Raw genomic sequence first — 19,093 nt, forward strand, 5'->3', positions numbered from 1 at the left:
CTTATGGTGCTTCCCTTCTTGCTTCCTTGGCCACAAGATATCTTCTTGAGTCTTCTTCATCGCCAAATAAGATTTACATGAAAGATGAACTTTGATTCCAAAGTTGCCATCTCTCTTCTTCATCTCATCATCTACTTATCGAAAATGTCAATCATTGTTCCGTGTAACTACTCGCAGTTGTCAATCAATAAAATAAAAAGCTAGTGTCAAGCTTTATTATTTATTTCTCTGAGAATGATGAATCTGTTGATTTCAAACACATCCTAAATTCTTGGCCAAGTACTTCATTAGCTCGCGTTTATGTCTCTGGCCAAGGCACAAAGCCTATGTCACCGAAGAGAAACAGAGGAGGACACAAAACTGGAAGTCACGTAGGTCACAAGTAAAGTCCTTGGAAAATTTGTGCCCCACGCTTGACTAATCAATAGTAAATAACCCTAATCAGAACCAAACTATAAACTGTAAGAAAAATCTTCACATCTGGATCAAACATTTTTTTGGTTATTCCAACTTACAAAAGTAAAACATATATATAACAGATTTATTTCCAGAGAAAATGAAATCAATAAATAAAATAAATAATCATCTCAAACGAGGAGGTGGATTGGAACCAAAGCCAAGTGCAAGCTCTTCAACTGAATCTGTTGATACAACCGGCAAATGCTTTTTCCTCTCAACTTCTACAGCCAAACTCTCTTTAAGAGCCGTCACCACTTGACTCATTCCAGGTCTCTCGCCAGAATTTCGACAAACGCAAGCCACAGCTATTTCCACGGTCTTGAATGCAGAGTTTGGATCATAGTCTCCGCAAAGACTCGGGTCAAGAATCTCTACAATGTTATCTCTAGAGAGCAAAGAATCAACCCATTGACTTATATGCATCCTTTCCTCATTCTTTATGATTGCTGGTTTTGCAGTAACAATCTCTAATAGAACTACACCGAAACTGTACACATCGCTCTTCTCGGTTAATATGTTTGATGTGTAGTACCTGCGATGAAAGATGAGATCTCATTATCTGAAGAAACCAACCAATGAAGAGGAGGCACATTTTATTTTTCGGATGATAGGAAGATTGGAGCTTACTCGGGGTCAACATATCCCGGAGTCCCGGCGATAGCTGTATTCAAATGACTTCCCTCTGCTGCATCAAACGCTCTCGAAAGGCCAAAACCGCCTAACTTCGCATTGAACTTTCCATCTAAGAATACATTTGTACACTTGACGTTTCTATGAATGATCGGCGGCGTGCAGCCAGTATGCAAATACTCAAGTCCTATAAGTCATTCACAATAACATAACTTTGTTATAGAAACAGAACTCCAAGAAGAGGGAGATCGTTTCAGTCCAAAACAGGAGTGTATTTCAAATAACTAACCTTGTGCAACATCAACCGCAATCCCGAGTCTATCTTCCCAGCTAAAAACTGTTGTACTGTTCTCTGCACAAGACAAGATTATAACTGAGATATGTGTATTACTGTACTTGAAGAAGAACATAAAGCAGAACTAGATTTTCAAAACCTGAGATATGTTGTTTCAAGTTTCCTTTAGCCATGTACTCATATATAACCGCCATTTTGTCGCCTTCATTGCAATAACCAAGCATGGTTATAAGGTTCTTATGATGAATTCTGAAAAGGTGTTTGACCTACAATTAGCATTCACATAAGCTCTTCTAAGTCCTGTTTTCATTATTTTTGTTTAATAATCAAAGACAATTTTTATTAAAGAGTTTTAATTAGCATTGTTATACCTCAGCTCTGAGTTGTTTGTAGCCTTGAGAAGATAGTGATGAAACAAGCTTGACAGTCACTTCTTTACCATCTAACTGACCAAGGTAGTTTCTTCCAAATCCTACCTTCCCTTGATCTCTCTCGAAACCATTAGTGATATTAACAATCTCGGCGTATGTGAACTTCCTATTTGCCATTTCCAAATCAAACGCATCTACCGCTGTTTCATTCCCTTCATAGTCTGTCATTCCGCTCTCTATTCTCTGTAAAGATGGATGTGCTGAGAAACCTGTTTCTCTTCGCTGCAATGATGGACGCATCGAACCAGTATCTCTCCTCTGTAATGACGGTCCATTACTAGAAGCTCTAATTGTCCTGTTAATCACTCGACCTGGAGACCAATATTCATACAAATTATGACATTACCAATACCTTTTCCCCGGAAACTCGAAAACAAGTTAACTTAACTATAAAACATACCTTGTATCTTCTTTCTCATGAGGATGAAAAATATAGCTGAAGATATGATAACAAGAAGAAGTAGCCCTGCAAGTGATGCAACTAATAGAATGACAAAGCCAGGAAGTTTATTCTTCTTTGATCTGTTTTGTGAGACCTCTTCACACGCACTTGTAGGACAAAGACTTGGATTCCCATGGATACTGCATTGGATGCAAAGGATTTAACAATTTTTCAAACATAGAATGAGAAGGAAAAATGTTTTTTTTTTTGTTTTTGTTTGGTTTGAGAACCTAAACGACTCTAGTCTCCCCATGAGACTAGGTGGTATAGGACCACTAAGCTGGTTGTTCGCCAAATGTCTACAAAATCCACAATAGATAATGTCATTTACTATCTATCAGTTAGTTTACTACTATGTCGGGTTAAGAAAATACATACAGGACTCTCAGGAATTGAAGTTGAGCTAAGAAAGCCGGTACTGGTCCAGTCAGATTGTTATTAGACAAGTCCCTGAAAGTTAAAAACGTGAGCTACTGCTACTATTTGCATACTGTTTGTGACCAACAAAAAGAACAAACTTACAGAATTTGTAATTGTGAAAGACCCGATATATCAGAGGCTATCTCTCCTGTCAACCCGGCGGATGACAAGTTCCTGTTGCATATATAAAGCAATAACTGCTGAGAGACTCCTCACTCATGAATGAGAGAGAGGGAAAACACTGTTTTATAAGGACACTTACAAAGCTATTACTCTAGGCACGCTTGTGCCGTCGAAGCTACAATTCAGACCTTCCCATGTGTAAGCTTGAGGCAGACACACGTCTCCTTGCCAGTTTTTCTTGACTTTATATGCAGACTTAATATTCCTCATAGCCAAAACTGTTAACATTCACAAAACCGGGAGAGAAAAAATAAAACAGTGAGAAAGTGGTTGGTTTCAGGCACCAGAAAGAGGACATGAGAGAGCTTACCGTCTTTTTGTTCGGTTGATGATTGCGGAAGTTTGTTTGTAAAGTAAGTCTCCATAGCATTGATCAGAGGTGGAAGAGATGAATTCTGAGTCTGACGAAGAGAAAACTGGAAGCTCTGTGCTGTCAGAGGGTCTGAAGTGAACAGGACTAAGGTCCGGAAGTAATTAAGACTAAGCGGTTTCCCAAAAGCCTGTCCGTTCAACAAAATCAAGAATTCTCTTGTTTCTAGGGTTCTGGAATCCGGTTCTTGAAGTTCCGTAAAATACAAGTAAAAGTAAAACTCAAGAGAGGGATCATCTGGAATCCATCCAAAATCTACAGACCCTCTTGGAACATCTGGTACAATCCCAGTTCTCATTACAACTTGTGGAAGACGGAAACTACCGGTACGGTTGCTTGTGAGAGAAGTCGACGGGTCACTTAACGGCTTCGATCCATCTGGTGTGGAAGGAAACCATATCCGATCAAACACATCGTCTGGATACCTGACCGTTAAATTCGTGGTTGATCCAAAATCCAACCTTTCAAAGAGCTGGAGTGATCCAGATTGAGCTACGTAAGAAGAATTCNATTCTGAGTCTGACGAAGAGAAAACTGGAAGCTCTGTGCTGTCAGAGGGTCTGAAGTGAACAGGACTAAGGTCCGGAAGTAATTAAGACTAAGCGGTTTCCCAAAAGCCTGTCCGTTCAACAAAATCAAGAATTCTCTTGTTTCTAGGGTTCTGGAATCCGGTTCTTGAAGTTCCGTAAAATACAAGTAAAAGTAAAACTCAAGAGAGGGATCATCTGGAATCCATCCAAAATCTACAGACCCTCTTGGAACATCTGGTACAATCCCAGTTCTCATTACAACTTGTGGAAGACGGAAACTACCGGTACGGTTGCTTGTGAGAGAAGTCGACGGGTCACTTAACGGCTTCGATCCATCTGGTGTGGAAGGAAACCATATCCGATCAAACACATCGTCTGGATACCTGACCGTTAAATTCGTGGTTGATCCAAAATCCAACCTTTCAAAGAGCTGGAGTGATCCAGATTGAGCTACGTAAGAAGAATTCAGCAACGGTCTAAGTTCCAACACCGATATAAAAGGCGTACCGTTACCTGTATTCACTAAACACACTTGTAATGTATCTGTCAACACATAATACATGATCTCCTTGGACAATGTTTGCATAGGAGACTCCAATTCAACAGTGTCCCATTTGTTTGGACCCAAGTGAAGATCGAAACCCGGTATCTCGTTTCTCGAATCGTAGTTACCGTACATAAAAGCCGCCCGGATCAAATACTTGGTTCTGCTATTAACTGCAATAGTGTAACAGTTTCTGTTTCCCTCTGGAAAACTTCGAACAGACCACATGCTCTGCATCATGTTTTGTCTATTCTCAGGCGCCACGAAATTGCTGGTTCCTGTATCCGTATAACTTGAATCCGAAACATACTTTATACCGGTCGATGTCTCCGTGTAGCTGGAATTTTCTGGTTGTAACCCGCAATCTATGCTAATGAACCCTGATTCAAATGTTAAAAAAAAAACAGTTTATAACTAAAAAATATATCTGTTTTTCATATCATGTAGATAAAGAAGAGCATAATCTGTAATTGGACCAAACCTGATTGATCTTGAGCATTGGCAAGATTGATGAGAGTCACACAGCAAATAAACGTAAGCACCGCCTTAGACGCCATCATCTTCTGTATAATGTAACTGGTTTATCCATTTCTAAGAAACACCAGAGTTTTTTTCTTTTTTTGTTGGGTTCAAAGTCAACAACTTTAAGACAATGTCAACTCTTTCTTAGATGTCATTTTGTTGTGCTCACAACGTATTAAAAATCATTATCTAACAACAAGTAGACACTAATCAACAAAATGCCAACTTCTTTTTCTATTTTTCTAAGTTGATTTCTTTAAACAACTTGTGTATCTATGGTGATGAACAAGTCAACGGTATGTAGTAGAGACAATAAAAATCAGAGACTTTATTTTGGTTTTTTTTTTTTGGTTTTGAGTTTTGACCAAGCAAAATTAAAGCTATATGTTCACATGGGTTCTTTCCTCTGTAAAGAATGGGCCAGAAAGAAGAACAGTAAAGGGCGAGTGTGCAACATATATTGTGCAAACAGTGTCTTTCACCATGATTTGTTTGAAACAAAACCACTTGGCAATGGTGAGTCAATCGTATCGGAAGAATCATTGTAAAGGGATAGTGGTGCAACATAAATTGACCTACAAGTTTCCTTTTTGGTCTTTTGTGAGTATGTGAGCATTTGAATCGTCGGAATAATGGCAAATTTGTAACGTTTTGGCTGATTGGAAAGGACCCGGTGGAGGGAGTTACGTGTCGTAGGATTCTTCTATATCCTTAAAGCAGCCATTATTTTTTTTGAATAGAAAAAAAAAGTAACAATAATAATAATAATGGCTGCTTCAAGGATATAGAAGAATCCTACCACACGTAACTCCCTCCACCGGGCCATTATTCTTACAATGTCTTCACTAATCTCATATACGTTAAAGTATATAATTAGTGATGAATTTTTTTTGTCGACAGCTCAATTAAGAAACTGAGAATGTAAATGCACATTCTATAAACCTATTAGTAAATGAGTCCAACTCAAAACCTAAAACCTACCAGCAATGAGCAGAGAAACTGATATAATATATATATTGCCTCACAAATCTTTATTCTCTCAATATGGAATATATATCTCAATAAACTAGCCTATTAGCAAGCTAGAGTCACAGAGAAAACGATAATATCTATCTTAACATTTTTGAAGTACATTTTTGTGCCATCCTTTTATATATTTGTATTCAAACAAGTTTCAAGTAAATTTTTTACAATCTTTATAACCAAACACAATCAGGTCCTTATTTTCAAATTTCCTAAAATCTATCTACCTAATTTAGATCACTATGTTAGATTAATATATAATTCTTCTTTCACTTTTATTTAATCTTATATTTAATAATTTAAATTACTATTTAATACAATAAAATTATGGAATTTTCAGCATATGATGTGATTTGAATTTTTAGAAACAGATATATATTTTAAATTCGATCACTTTTGATAACCAATATGAATATAAATTTAATTATCATAATTTGGTGTTACACGGATAATTTGTCATTTCATCGGGTTGGGGGTTTTGTTCATTCTAAACCGATTACAAAGATCGGATCATTTCAAATATATGTGCTTTGATTTCTTCGAAACATTAATTAGAGATTTCCAAATATATAGACTAATTACATTTGCACATACATGTTAGGCAATATATAATTAAAATAGATAAATCACACATACACATTTTGATAAATTCTTATACCTAAAATATAAGTTCTATTAACTTCAGTATCAATATTAATCAATCACGATAGATACATATATTCTTGATGATGGATTTACATAAATCAAATCCTAACTAGAATCAAGATAAGTATATGCATTAACAATATTCCCTAAATCAAAAGAAACAAAATCGTAAAACATATATTCTAAATTGTGGTTTTTATCATCTACATATATGAATTTCGTCTTTCCATATATGTATACGAATCTGAATCGTAAAGATTTTTTTTTTACATATCTTTTGTTTATAATTTAGTATATAAGAAGCACATGCCTAATCTACTATTTCCAAATTCTTCTATTTGAATATCTTCCTATATCTTTTAAACTTGATTATCAAGAATTTATAGAAAATCTAAGAGAATCTCTACCATTTTACTCAAAGTACTATATATACTCTTCATATCACCTAAATGTATCAAAATCGCCCACACCTCTCTAAAACTTTTACCGAAGACACAACTACTGCTTCTATGGCTTCTTCCTAGATAATTTTTTTTTTTTTATGTGTGTAAAAACTTATCTAGCTATGTGGAGTCTTTGTTGATTATGTTTCGTTTAGATATTTTTTACAAATACGTATTGCATGTTTCTACATAGCCTTTTATTTGTGAAAAGATCTACTACAGAAAGACTATGACTTATGTCCATATGTAAAAATCCGAAGATGCTATCAACAAGAAAATGGCTAACATTTCGAAATAATGACTAATCAATAACCTACTTTTATTTTAATAACAATCAAATTTTTTTTTTAATTTGAAGCACTCAAATTATATTAACGGGTTATTTTAAGTTTGCTGGGTTATAGTATTTGTAATTTTGAAAACACATATTAGGATAAAAGTAGATGCTAAAAACCACAATTTAAGTTGCTAGAGTATACAAGAAGAGACAAGAAATTGTTAAGCGATTTAGTTTATATATTTTCTATATCTCACCCTTAATATAATACATCTTAACATTTTAAAATTTATTCGATATAAGCTATGAAGTGAGATTCTTTAATTTAAGGACTTCAACTATATATATTTTTTAAACCATCGGCACTCCAAATATTATATTAAGTGTATTACATAAAAAATATTTAAAAACGTTGGACATCTCTAAATGTATTGTAGTTCAGCATATATTAAAAACAAATAATATAACTTACAATCATAAATTAAGTTCTCATTTTTAAACCAAATAAATATTAAATATATCACATTTAAATATATATATATGTAAACTTTATCTACAATTTTGAGTTTATCTATACCATCTCCAATATATATTCATATATATATATATATATAGTTAGTTTGATTTAAAAACAAAAAAAAACATATAATGTACAAATAGCAAAGTAACATATGGAATTATTACAAAACTACAACATAACTATGTCAATTTAAATAAACTAAAAGTACTAGAATAATTTAGAAATAAATAAAAAAAAATGGTCCCATGGTGTACCACATGTAGATCCTAGTATCAGATTAAATATTTTACCTACAGATTAAAAAATCCAAAAGTTTTTAACATAAACAAGGAAAATCGAAAACTCAACCGCTGAAGTCAAACAAAAAAATGAAGGTCAACAGTCAAACCTTATTACAGAGGTTAATTAGGCTTATAGGAGAAGGCTTATCGTTTTCGATATATTTGGAAATTGGAATATCGACATTCGCCTATCATGTCCAAAACTATGCTATTTAGGCCACATAATTTTTCATATTGACTCAATTTTTTTTTTCTTTTAAGTTTCTAAGAAAGTTGAATACTGCATTGTATTTTGGACGTAATTCTATAGTAACTATCAATAAAATGTGACGTAATTGTTTGTAAATTAAAGAACTGGTTTCAAACTTTCAATTGTTCTATATATATATTAGTATATAGAAGATGCATGTATATTTCCCACTAGGGTATATATAATGGTAAATGGATTGTATATCTTGACATCTTGTAATAATGATGCCAAATTGACATTGACCATATATTTTCTTCTCTTTTTGGTTTTGGTTTTGTCTATTTATTCAATGAAGTCGTGGTCGTCTTCTCTCCATAGTCAGTATTAGGGATTGGTGCATGTATATTATTATAATATCTCACCAAGTCACCAACCAAATTCCTTTCTGACTTCCCCAATTTTAAGGTTCGGTTTTTTTTTTTTTTTTTTTTTTTTTTNTTTAAGAGCATATGGCAACAAACTTTTAATATATCAAAATTATTTATAATGTTTTCTCCAACAAACTTTTATTATTTTTTCAAACAACTCCATCTCATCATCAGATTAGATTAACGAAAGTGTAACTTAATGACAAATGACAATCTTATCCAGTATAAATAAGTAATGAGTTGTTTTTCATAAAACCAGAAGGAATATTTAGTTAAAACAATATATGGAAAGCTTAAGAAATCGAAATTATTGGTGAAAGTTTCACATTGTTAAAAAGAATTCATGTTATGTAATTGGCTAAATCTAATTTAGAAAAACTAGAATTATTTATTGGTCAACGACTTAACGTAAAAAAAATCACAATTGGTGACCTCTACCAAAATGTTGACTTTGAGCTCACAATAATAGTAGTAACCAGTACTAACGCGGTTCAGACAACAAAAACAAGTCCCACTTTCCACATATATGTTCATTTGATTCCTCCACGTTCTAATACGCAAAACAAGAAAAGAAAAATAAAATCAAAAGTGACGAATGTTAATGGCGTTTTCTGCCTGCTTTCTCTTAATTCTTCTGCAACTCTTCTCAGCTTTATTTCTTAGTCTTGCTCAAGATCAGTCAGGTTATATATATAACATCTTCATCAAGACCTGTTTGGTTTTGGAATTGTTCTCCTAAATTGTTCCCTTTTGTTTTTTTTTTTTTCTCTCAGGATTTATCAGTTTGGGTTGCGGTTCTCCGAGAGGAAAGAGCTTTCGTGAGAGAGATACAAACATTACTTACATTTCTGATGCGGATTTCATTAATAGCGGTGTTGCTAGGAGCATCAAACAAGATTACCGGAAGGAATACCAGCAACAAACATGGTATAGATAACAACAATCTCAAGATCAATGAATGTTTGACTTAAACCTCACGCTAAATTGTTTTTTTTTTTTCATTCTTTTACTTCTTCCACAAGGAACCTGCGGAGTTTTCCAGAAGGCACAAGAAACTGTTATACCTTGAATCTAACAATAGGGGAAAAATATCTAATCAGAGCCAGTTTCCTTCACGGCGGTTATGATGAAAAACCCTCAACGCAATTCGAGCTCCACCTTGGGCCTAACCTATGGTCAACAGTTTCAACCACAAACGAGACCGACGCAAAAGTCTTTGAGATGATTCATCTCTTGACCAGTGATCGTTTGCAAGTCTGTATTGTCAAAACAGGAGACTCGACGCCTTTTATATCCGTTTTAGAGCTACGTAAACTCGTGAACACAACTTACTTGACTCAACAAGGGTCATTGCAGCTCGTGGTCAGAGCAGACGCTGGCGCAACTACCGACAAAGTCTACAGGTTAATTCTTAGTTTCAAAATCTATAGTCAAGTTTTGGTATATATGAAAAAAGCTCCTAAGTAATGCTCTGTTTCTCTCTTTTATTTTAGGTACGGCAAAGATGTTTTTGATCGTGTCTGGGCTCCGTATAATTTCGGGAAATGGTCACAGATTAGTACCAATCAGACAGTGAATGTCAACAATGACTACAAACCACCAGAGTTCGCTATGGTTACAGCTTCTGTTCCAACAGACCCGGACCAACCTATGAACATTTCTCTACCTGGGGAGGACAGCACTGTGCGATTCTACGTTGTCATGCAATTTGCCGAGATTCAAGAGCTCAGTTCCAATGAAACAAGAGAGTTTAATATCATGTACAATGACAGGCATATCTATGGACCCTTTAGACCACTTAATTATACAACTACTTCTGTATATACCCCTTTCGAACTAGTCGCGGATGCAAATGGACTATACATCTTCTCGCTTCAAAGAACCGGAAATNGCAGCTCGTGGTCAGAGCAGACGCTGGCGCAACTACCGACAAAGTCTACAGGTTAATTCTTAGTTTCAAAATCTATAGTCAAGTTTTGGTATATATGAAAAAAGCTCCTAAGTAATGCTCTGTTTCTCTCTTTTATTTTAGGTACGGCAAAGATGTTTTTGATCGTGTCTGGGCTCCGTATAATTTCGGGAAATGGTCACAGATTAGTACCAATCAGACAGTGAATGTCAACAATGACTACAAACCACCAGAGTTCGCTATGGTTACAGCTTCTGTTCCAACAGACCCGGACCAACCTATGAACATTTCTCTACCTGGGGAGGACAGCACTGTGCGATTCTACGTTGTCATGCAATTTGCCGAGATTCAAGAGCTCAGTTCCAATGAAACAAGAGAGTTTAATATCATGTACAATGACAGGCATATCTATGGACCCTTTAGACCACTTAATTATACAACTACTTCTGTATATACCCCTTTCGAACTAGTCGCGGATGCAAATGGACTATACATCTTCTCGCTTCAAAGAACCGGAAATTCAACATTACCTCCTATACTCAATGCCATGGAGGTTTATTCGATCAGCTCATTGCCGCAACAAGAGACTGATAGGAAACAAGGTATAGTGAACAAAATAACTAGCTAGCCAACTACTTTTGTGCTCTATTTATTTATTTATTTTTGATCGAGAAGCAAACTTTTACTTATACATAAAAAAATATATATTATCAGTTGATGCAGTAATGAACATAAACTCGGGTTACGAGTTGAACAAGATTGACTGGCAAGGAGATCCTTGCGCGCCACGGGATTACAGGTGGTCTGGTGTTAATTGCAGTTATATTGACTATGAGCAACCAAATATCATTTCTTTGTAAGCATTTGAATTTTTATTTTTTTCTGTTTTTAGAGCAGAGTTTGATTTTGTTCTTTATATGCTTTTCATGAAGGGTTTTTAAAAATTCATTGATCTTTGAAAACAGGAACCTTTCTTCAAGTGGATTGACAGGAGAGATTTTGGAATTCATATCAGACCTTACCAATTTAGAAGTTCTGTAAGTACTTAAATAAATATTGCTCAAGTCTCTCTTAGAAAGTGCGGCAAATTAAAGTTTTCATCTAAAGTCGTATGTTTTCGATGGTGTTTGATTTTCTTGCAGTGACTTGTCTAACAATACTTTAACTGGTTCAGTCCCAGAGTTTCTAGCCAACATGGAAACCTTAAAAATCATGTAAGTTCAAACACAATCGAAGAGGCTCAAATTTAAAACATTTCTATTTTATTTAACACCAAAAGGCTCTGATATTTTGTAAACTTTTACTCAAATCTGTTTTGTGCAGTAATCTATCAGGCAATGAGCTAAATGGCTCAATCCCTGCAACTCTCCTTGATAAAGCACGAAGAGGATCGATATCGTTAAGGTAAAATTAATAATTAGTATGAGCAAGAACAAAAACAAAAACACAAATAGTTAAGGGATCTTTAAGACATTTTTTTGTAATCAACTTTGTCTTTCAATCACATGTGTGAAATCTCTAGCATTGAAGGAAATACTGGACTCTGTTCATCATCTGCTTCATGTGCTACCACGGGAAAGAAGAAGAAAAACGCGGTTATTGCACCTGTTGCAGCATCACTTGTTTCACTCTTCCTCATTGTAGCTGGAATCGTTACTTTCCTTAACCTTAAGAGGAAGAAGAGATCCAAGCATGGTTTAAATCCTAATTCAGGTACCGGTACAACACCGTTACATTCGAGGTCTCACCACGGCTTTGAATCTCCCGTGATAGCGAAGAACCGGAAATTGACTTACATGGATGTTCTTAAGATGACAAACAACTTTGAGAGGGTTCTTGGTAGGGGAGGTTTTGGTGTGGTTTATTACGGCGTCTTGAATAACGAACCAGTTGCGGTTAAGATGCTCACTGAGTCCACTGCACTTGGTTACAAACAGTTTAAAGCCGAGGTAATAACAGACTCAGCCAAATTTTACTCTTTTATCTCTATTGTAAAATAAAATAAAATAGTGTTTTGATTGCCAAATTTTACTCTGTGTTTGTTTTGTTACTTTTTTTAGGTTGAGTTGCTTCTTAGAGTTCATCACAAAGATCTCACATGTCTTGTTGGATATTGCGAAGAAGGCGATAAAATGTCTCTAATCTATGAGTTCATGGCTAACGGAGACTTGAAAGAGCACTTAACAGGTATATATATATTTTTTTTAAATGTAGTAACATTTTGGTTTTTACTTTTACGTTACTGATGATATTTTGTTTCAAAATTTACTTTCAGGGAAGCGTGGACCGTCGATACTAACTTGGGAAGGAAGGCTTCGTATAGCAGCGGAATCAGCACAAGGATTAGAATATTTGCACAATGGATGCAAACCCCAAATAGTTCACCGCGACATTAAGACAACTAACATCTTATTAAACGAGAAATTCCAAGCTAAGCTTGCGGATTTCGGCCTTTCACGGTCTTTCCCACTCGGAACTGAAACTCATGTCTCAACCGTAGTTGCTGGAACTCCCGGATATCTCGATCCCGAGTAAACCTTAATCACTTCTTTTTACAACAACTAATTGATTTTTTATTTTTCATGTTAGTTCTTACTTGACATTGTGCATTTTCCTTTTTCTTTTTTTCTTTTTTTTTTTTAAATTCAGATACTACAGAACGAATTGGCTGACCGAGAAAAGCGATGTGTTCAGCTTCGGTGTTGTTCTACTAGAGCTAGTAACAAACCAACCCGTGATAGACATGAAGAGGGAAAGATCACATATAGGTGAATGGGTAGGTTTGATGCTATCAAGAGGAGACATTAACAGCATTGTGGATCCTAAGCTTCAAGGAGACTTTGATCCAAACACGATATGGAAAGTTGTTGAGACCGCAATGACTTGCTTGAACCCGTCGTCTTCACGGAGACCGACGATGACTCAAGTAGTAATGGATCTGAAAGAATGTCTTAACATGGAAGTGGCAAGAAACATGGGAAGCCGTATGACGGATTCAACTTATGATTCTTCAGTTGAGATGTCAATGAATTTCACAACAGAGCTTAATCCAGGAGCTAGATGAATCAAATCTTTATGTAAAATTTGTTTGAAGCTACAAGTTTCTTTGTACACACGTTTCTTTTGTTCCGTTTGGGATGAACAGAGTCAGTCTTAATTCTACTCTGTTCCGGTTCTTTGTTATTTAAAATTATATATTTTTTTTTTAGTTTGAATGCAATTTAGCGTTTGTAGATCATAACATTTTCAAATACTTGTTATGCAAGGTATCTCCAGAGTTTTCCAGGAGGTTTTGGAAACTGGTATCCGTTTGGTTTGATACCCTACGTAATGGATGGTGGGTGCACTTGCCACCACTAAAATATAAATAATTAATAAGATTTTATAATAAACAAGAAAGTGGTAAAGTGGTTTCAAATTCACTCAATTATGCTTCAGGTAAGCAGTTTGATACTCTGAGTGCAGTCTTTATGAGCATCATAAGTCTACGAGTATGTTGGAACAAGGCGGATGTTGTTCCATGTCAAAGGAGTATTCATCAAGCAATAAGTGAGGATGTGGATTTGGCGCCAACTGAAGTGATGACGAGGAGGAGATCACGAAGTACATTCTGTTTGAGAGGAAGATATTCTCTTGGGGATTTGGAGGCATCCAAGATCGTGTAATCCAACCTCGAAGATCCATGACGTACTATGTCTATAAAAGGAAGACGATAGGGATCAGCTAGGGTTGGCCGTTTAGCGAGAAAAAAGCTGGAGAGAAGTTTTTTCATTGAGAGAGAGTAGGATTATTCTATTTACGGTAAACTAGATAGATAAGGGAGAAGCCTTTCTTTGATCTGTTATAGTTAAGGGATATAAATCTCAGGTGGCAATCTAAAGACATTTTAGGTATTGTGTAAACCCAATCAAGGGAGTTGTAAACTACTTGATCAGATTTCTAATAAAGTGAAAAGCTCAGTGTTTCTGAGTATTTGGTTATTCTTAGGTTCATCCCTCTTTTCAATTGGTATCAGAGCGGGCATCTGAACCAAGTTGTATCTTAACAACAGGTGAGGATCCTGCGGAAGGGATGGACTGTAACAAAGAGTATGCTGCGATTGGAAGATCAATCATGCTTGAAAAAGCAAATTATGGTCACTCGAAAGTGAAGATGAGAGCACTCATCCGTGGACTTGGAAAAGAAGCATGGATTGCAACTAACCTAGGATGGACTCCACGAGTAATAAAGACTGAAGAAGGAAAGGAGGTTCTGAAGCCTGAGGAGGATTGGACTGATGCAGAAGAAGCAAAAGCTACATCGAACTCAAAGGCGTTCTCTTTGATTTTTAATGCTGTTAACAACAATCAATTTAAGCGTATCCAGAACTGTGAATCTTCTAAGGAGGCTTGGGACAAGATGCCCAAGGCATACGAAGGTACGACTTGCTTAAAGCGTTCCAGAATTGACATGCTGGCTTCTAAGTTCGAGAACCTTACTATGGAGGAATCTGAAACCATTGAGGAATTCAGTGGGAAAATCAGTGCTATTGCCATTGAAGCACAAAATCTGGGAAAGAAGTATAAGGACAAAAAAATGGTGAAGAAACTGCTCAGATGTCTTCCTGCAAGGTTTGAGAGTAAAAGGACAGCAATTGGATCATCACTGGATACTGATAAAATTGAGTTTGAAGACGTTGTTGGAATGCTGCAGGCTCACGAGCTGGAAATTACTGCTAGAAAGAACAACACCTTAAAAGGGGTAGCTTTCACTGCATATGGTGACGATAAGGAGATCCAGACGCTGAAAGAGGAAATGAGTCTAATGGCAAAGAACTTCACCAAAGCCTTGAGAAGAGTTGAAAAAGGAAACTTGGTAAGAAATCAAGGTGGTGGATGTGACAGTGACAGAGAAAGGAGTGGGAAGAAAAATGCTATAGACACATGAAAGCTGAATGTCCATCCTTAAAAAGAAAAGAACTCAAGTGCTCAGAATGTAGATGAGTTGGACATACAAAGTTTGAGTGTGTAGGATCTTCTGTCAAAAAGGATAAGTCATACATGCAGAAAGTGAGAGTGAGTCAGAAGAAGATGACTCATCAGATGAAATGCACTGGTTTTGTAGCTTTTATGGGAAGTCTGAAGAGTGAAGATGACACCACATACATGGAGTCGGACACATCAAGCGAGGAATGGATGTCTGATAAAGATCCTGATGCATCAAAAGTAGATGTTGACTGTGAACTCAGGAATCTGTATGATGAGTGGTTCACTCTGGAAAAGGAGAAGCTGGCGTGGTTGGAAGAAAATATCAAGTTTCAAAATCAGAATGATCAGCTGACAAGGGAACTCACAGCAGAATTAGAGAAAAACAGAATACTTTCTCAAGAGTCAAGCGAAACCAAGAAAAAGATCTACATGATGAATAGTGGAACAAAAGATCTTGAAAACATCTTAGCTGCGGGGAGAGTTGGGAAGTCAAATTTTGGTTTGGGCTATTGTGAATGAGGATCTAGTGGGAACACTAAGTTCGTAAAAAGTCAGAATGCACACTTGAATCTTACTCACTCTCAAGTATTAAACAAACCAAGTTTTGTTCCAGCAAAATCAACTGTTGAGAGACAGAGCAACTACCATCAGAAGTTTATCAAGATCTATGAATGCTATTACTGTGGTCGTCAGAGGCACATCAGAAGGTATTGTTACAAATATCTGGATAAAATTAAACAGTTATTGAAACAAGGAAAGTGCTATCCGCATAGGAAAAGAGAGATGCTAATGTATGTTGCAAAATCTGAACTATTGTGTAATGTTGCATATACGTCATCTGAAGCAATGTGTATCAAACCATGGCATTTCGACAGTGGTGCCTCTAGACACATGACAAAGAATGAGGCCCATCTAAACAGATCTCAGAAGTTAGAGAGAGCAAAATCACCTTCGGAGGGGGACCAAAGGAAGAATCAGAGGAAAAGGTGACTTAACTGATGCTGAGAAACCACCACTTTCAAATGTCTACTTTGTGGAAGGGTTGACAGCAAATCTAATCAGTGTGAGTCAGCTGTGCTACGAGGGTCTGACGGTAAGTTTCAACAAGGTGAAGTGCTGGGTAAACGATGAGGATAATCGAATAGCTCTTTCAGGAATCCAAACTGGTAACAACTGCTATATGTGGGAAGAAGCCAAGAACTGTTTCAGAGCTGAAAAAGATGATTCAGTCCTATGGCATCAACGCTTAGGCCACATGAATGCTAGAAGTCTGTCAAATCTGGTCAACAATGATATGGTTAGAGGAGTTCCGGTTCTCAAACATGTCGATAAGATTGTCTGTGCAGCATGTAATAATGGAAATGAGATTAAAGTGCAGCACAAGAGGGTAGAAGGAATACATACAACACAAATCTTGGACCTAATTCACATGGATCTAATGGGGCCTATGCAAGTTGAAAGCATATCTGGTAAACGTTATGTGTTTGTCTTGGTCGATGACTTCTCTCGATATACTTGGGTAAGATTTATCAGAGAAAAGTCAAAAACTGCAGAAAGTTTCAAAATTCTTGCATTACAACTGAAGAATGAGAAAAAGATGGGAATCAAGCAGATTAGAAGTGATCATGGTGGGGAATTCCAAAATGCTGTCATCAATCAGTTTTGTGAGTTGTAGGGAATCTTTCATCATTACTCTGCACCTAGAACACCTTAGTCAAATGGAGTAGTGGAGAGAAAAAACAGAACCCTGCAGGAAATGGCCAGAGCTATGATCCATGGAAATGGAATTCCTGAAACTTTTTGGGCAGAGGCGATCAACACTGCTTGCTATGTGATTAACAAAAGTTTATGTGAGAATTGGTTCTGACAAAACTCCTTATGAGATCTGGAAGGGGAATAAGCCAAACCTCAGCTATTTTCGAGTTTTTGGATGTGTGTGTTACATTCTTAACGACAAGGACCAGCTCGGTAAGTTCGATTCTCGAAGTGAGGAAGGTTTCTTTTTTGGGTTACTCTCCGAGCAGTACTTCATATCAAGTTTGGAATAAAAAACGGCAGAGAATCGAGGAATCGATGAATGTGTTAATCGATGATGGGAGCACATCAGTTGTTCATGTTTTGCCAGCAACGGTCAGCCAAGTGTTGAGTGAGAATTCGAAAATTCAAGAACATGCAACTGAAACTACACACGAACAACAATAGAAGGCTGAGTGAGATGATAACTCAGAGGATGAAACTCGTCCTTTGCAGGTTCACAAGAATCACTCAGCAAAAGATGTGACTAGAGATCTGAATGATGATAAAAAAAACTAGGGGAATCAAAAAGGATTACAAACTAATGGCTTCATTTGCTTGCTTTGATCTGGTTATGTTCTCTTGCTTTGTGTCCATGTTTGAACCCAAAAATGTCCAAGAGGCTCTCGAAGACTATTTTTGGACTCTTGCTATGCAAGAAGAGTGAGAAGAGTTTGTTCGCCATGACGTGTGGAAACTTGTACCACATCCTCCATATGTAAATGTCATAGGGACAAAATGGATCTTCAAAAACAAGAGTGAAGAAGAAGGGAACATCACCAGAAACAAAGATCGTTTGGTCGCACAAGGATATATGCAAGTTGAAGGTGTTGATTTCGATGAAACCTTTGCTCCAGTTGCAAGGTTGGAATGCATTCGGTTCTTACTTGGTATAGCTTGTGATATGAATTTTAAGATGTATCAGATGGATGTCAAAAGTGTCTTCTTAAAGGGATTCAATCAAGAGGAGGTTTATGTGGAGCAGCCCAAGGGATTTGAGAGTGTAGAGTTTCGTAATCATGTTTATAAGTTGGAAAAAGCCCTTTATGGCCTCAAACAAGCTCCTCGCGCATGGTATGAGCGTCTTACCACCTTCCTTATTGGTCAAGACTATACAAGGGGAAGCGTTGAAAAAACTCTGTTTGTCAAAAACAATGACAAGGGTCTGATCATTATACATATATATGTTGACGATATAGTCTTTGGTGGAACATCCGATGATTTAGTTCAAGATTTTGTCAAGACTATGACATTAGAGTTCAAGATGAGCATGGTAGGAGAACTCAATTATTTCTTAGGATTGCAGGTCACTCAAACTGACTCCGGAATCACTATATCTCAGAGCGCCTATGCGTTCAATTTGGTAAAACGGTTTGGGATGTGTTCCAGCAAGCCTGCCAGAACACCCATGAGCACCTCAAAATCTCTATCCAAGGATGAATCAGGACAGAAGGTTGATGCTAGTTAGTATCGAGGCATGACTGGGAGTCTTTTCTACCTAACAACCACTCGTCCAGATTTATGCTTCAGTGTTCGTCTTTGTGCATGCTATCAACCAAATCCTAAGTTATCTCACTTAGCAGCGGTCAAACGAATCATCAAATATGTGAAAGACACTCTAAACTATGGACTCCACTACACAAAGGATACAAAACAGAGATTTGTTGGATATTGTGATGCTGACTAGGGAGGTGCTCTCGATGATCGAAAAAGCACAACAGGTGGAAGCTTCTTACTTGGAAACAACCTCATCTTGTGGCATAGTAAGAAACAAAATTGTGTTTCCCTGT

At 36.6% G+C, this 19,093-nt stretch overlaps 3 protein-coding genes across 3 annotated transcripts in view; 2 read left to right on the forward strand and 1 right to left on the reverse strand.

The window, feature by feature from the left end:
• Window positions 1-95, forward strand: part of LOC109130869 (IAA-amino acid hydrolase ILR1-like 5) — a 2,361-nt gene extending 2,266 nt beyond the window's left edge. The window contains exon 3 of the mRNA XM_019240948.1: window positions 7-95. Coding sequence (XP_019096493.1) covers window positions 7-95 — 89 coding nt within the window. The remainder of the gene's footprint in view (window positions 1-6) is intronic.
• Window positions 439-4,936, reverse strand: LOC104778097 (probable LRR receptor-like serine/threonine-protein kinase At1g51880). Its single transcript, XM_019243938.1, has 13 exons — window positions 4,786-4,936; window positions 4,180-4,684; window positions 3,171-3,691; window positions 2,940-3,078; window positions 2,780-2,851; window positions 2,636-2,707; window positions 2,488-2,556; window positions 2,216-2,397; window positions 1,756-2,126; window positions 1,524-1,650; window positions 1,379-1,441; window positions 1,087-1,276; window positions 439-991 (listed from the first exon to the last, which is right to left on the reverse strand). Exons 1-13 carry the CDS (start codon window positions 4,862-4,864, stop codon window positions 583-585), a joined length of 2,799 nt encoding a protein of 932 aa, XP_019099483.1. The 5' UTR covers window positions 4,865-4,936; the 3' UTR covers window positions 439-582.
• Window positions 9,139-13,757, forward strand: LOC104778099 (probable LRR receptor-like serine/threonine-protein kinase At1g51880). The gene is made up of 12 exons (XM_019243939.1): window positions 9,139-9,316; window positions 9,407-9,560; window positions 9,656-10,036; window positions 10,666-11,144; window positions 11,257-11,398; window positions 11,508-11,579; window positions 11,685-11,756; window positions 11,866-11,946; window positions 12,065-12,491; window positions 12,603-12,729; window positions 12,818-13,073; window positions 13,192-13,757. Exons 1-12 carry the CDS (start codon window positions 9,229-9,231, stop codon window positions 13,604-13,606), a joined length of 2,694 nt encoding a protein of 897 aa, XP_019099484.1. The 5' UTR covers window positions 9,139-9,228; the 3' UTR covers window positions 13,607-13,757.

Source organism: Camelina sativa, chromosome 3 (assembly GCF_000633955.1).
Source record: "Camelina sativa cultivar DH55 chromosome 3, Cs, whole genome shotgun sequence".
In the NCBI taxonomy this organism is placed as follows: domain Eukaryota; kingdom Viridiplantae; phylum Streptophyta; class Magnoliopsida; order Brassicales; family Brassicaceae; genus Camelina; species Camelina sativa.

What these genes read in the sequence shown, in the direction of transcription:
- LOC104778097 (XM_019243938.1), bottom strand. Translation starts at nt 4,864, where the DNA reads ATGATGGCGTCTAAGGCGGTGCTTACGTTTATTTGCTGTGTGACTCTC. An exon ending in GGGAGACTAGAGTCGTTTAG is followed by an intron (nt 2,398 to 2,487) that starts GTTCTCAAACCA and finishes CATCCAATGCAG; the next exon opens with TATCCATGGGAATCCAAGTC. An exon ending in ACAAACAACTCAGAGCTGAG is followed by an intron (nt 1,651 to 1,755) that starts GTATAACAATGC and finishes TGCTAATTGTAG; the next exon opens with GTCAAACACCTTTTCAGAAT.
- LOC104778099 (XM_019243939.1), top strand. Translation starts at nt 9,229, where the DNA reads ATGTTAATGGCGTTTTCTGCCTGCTTTCTCTTAATTCTTCTGCAACTC. An exon ending in GAATACCAGCAACAAACATG is followed by an intron (nt 9,561 to 9,655) that starts GTATAGATAACA and finishes TTCTTCCACAAG; the next exon opens with GAACCTGCGGAGTTTTCCAG. An exon ending in ACAAACAGTTTAAAGCCGAG is followed by an intron (nt 12,492 to 12,602) that starts GTAATAACAGAC and finishes TACTTTTTTTAG; the next exon opens with GTTGAGTTGCTTCTTAGAGT.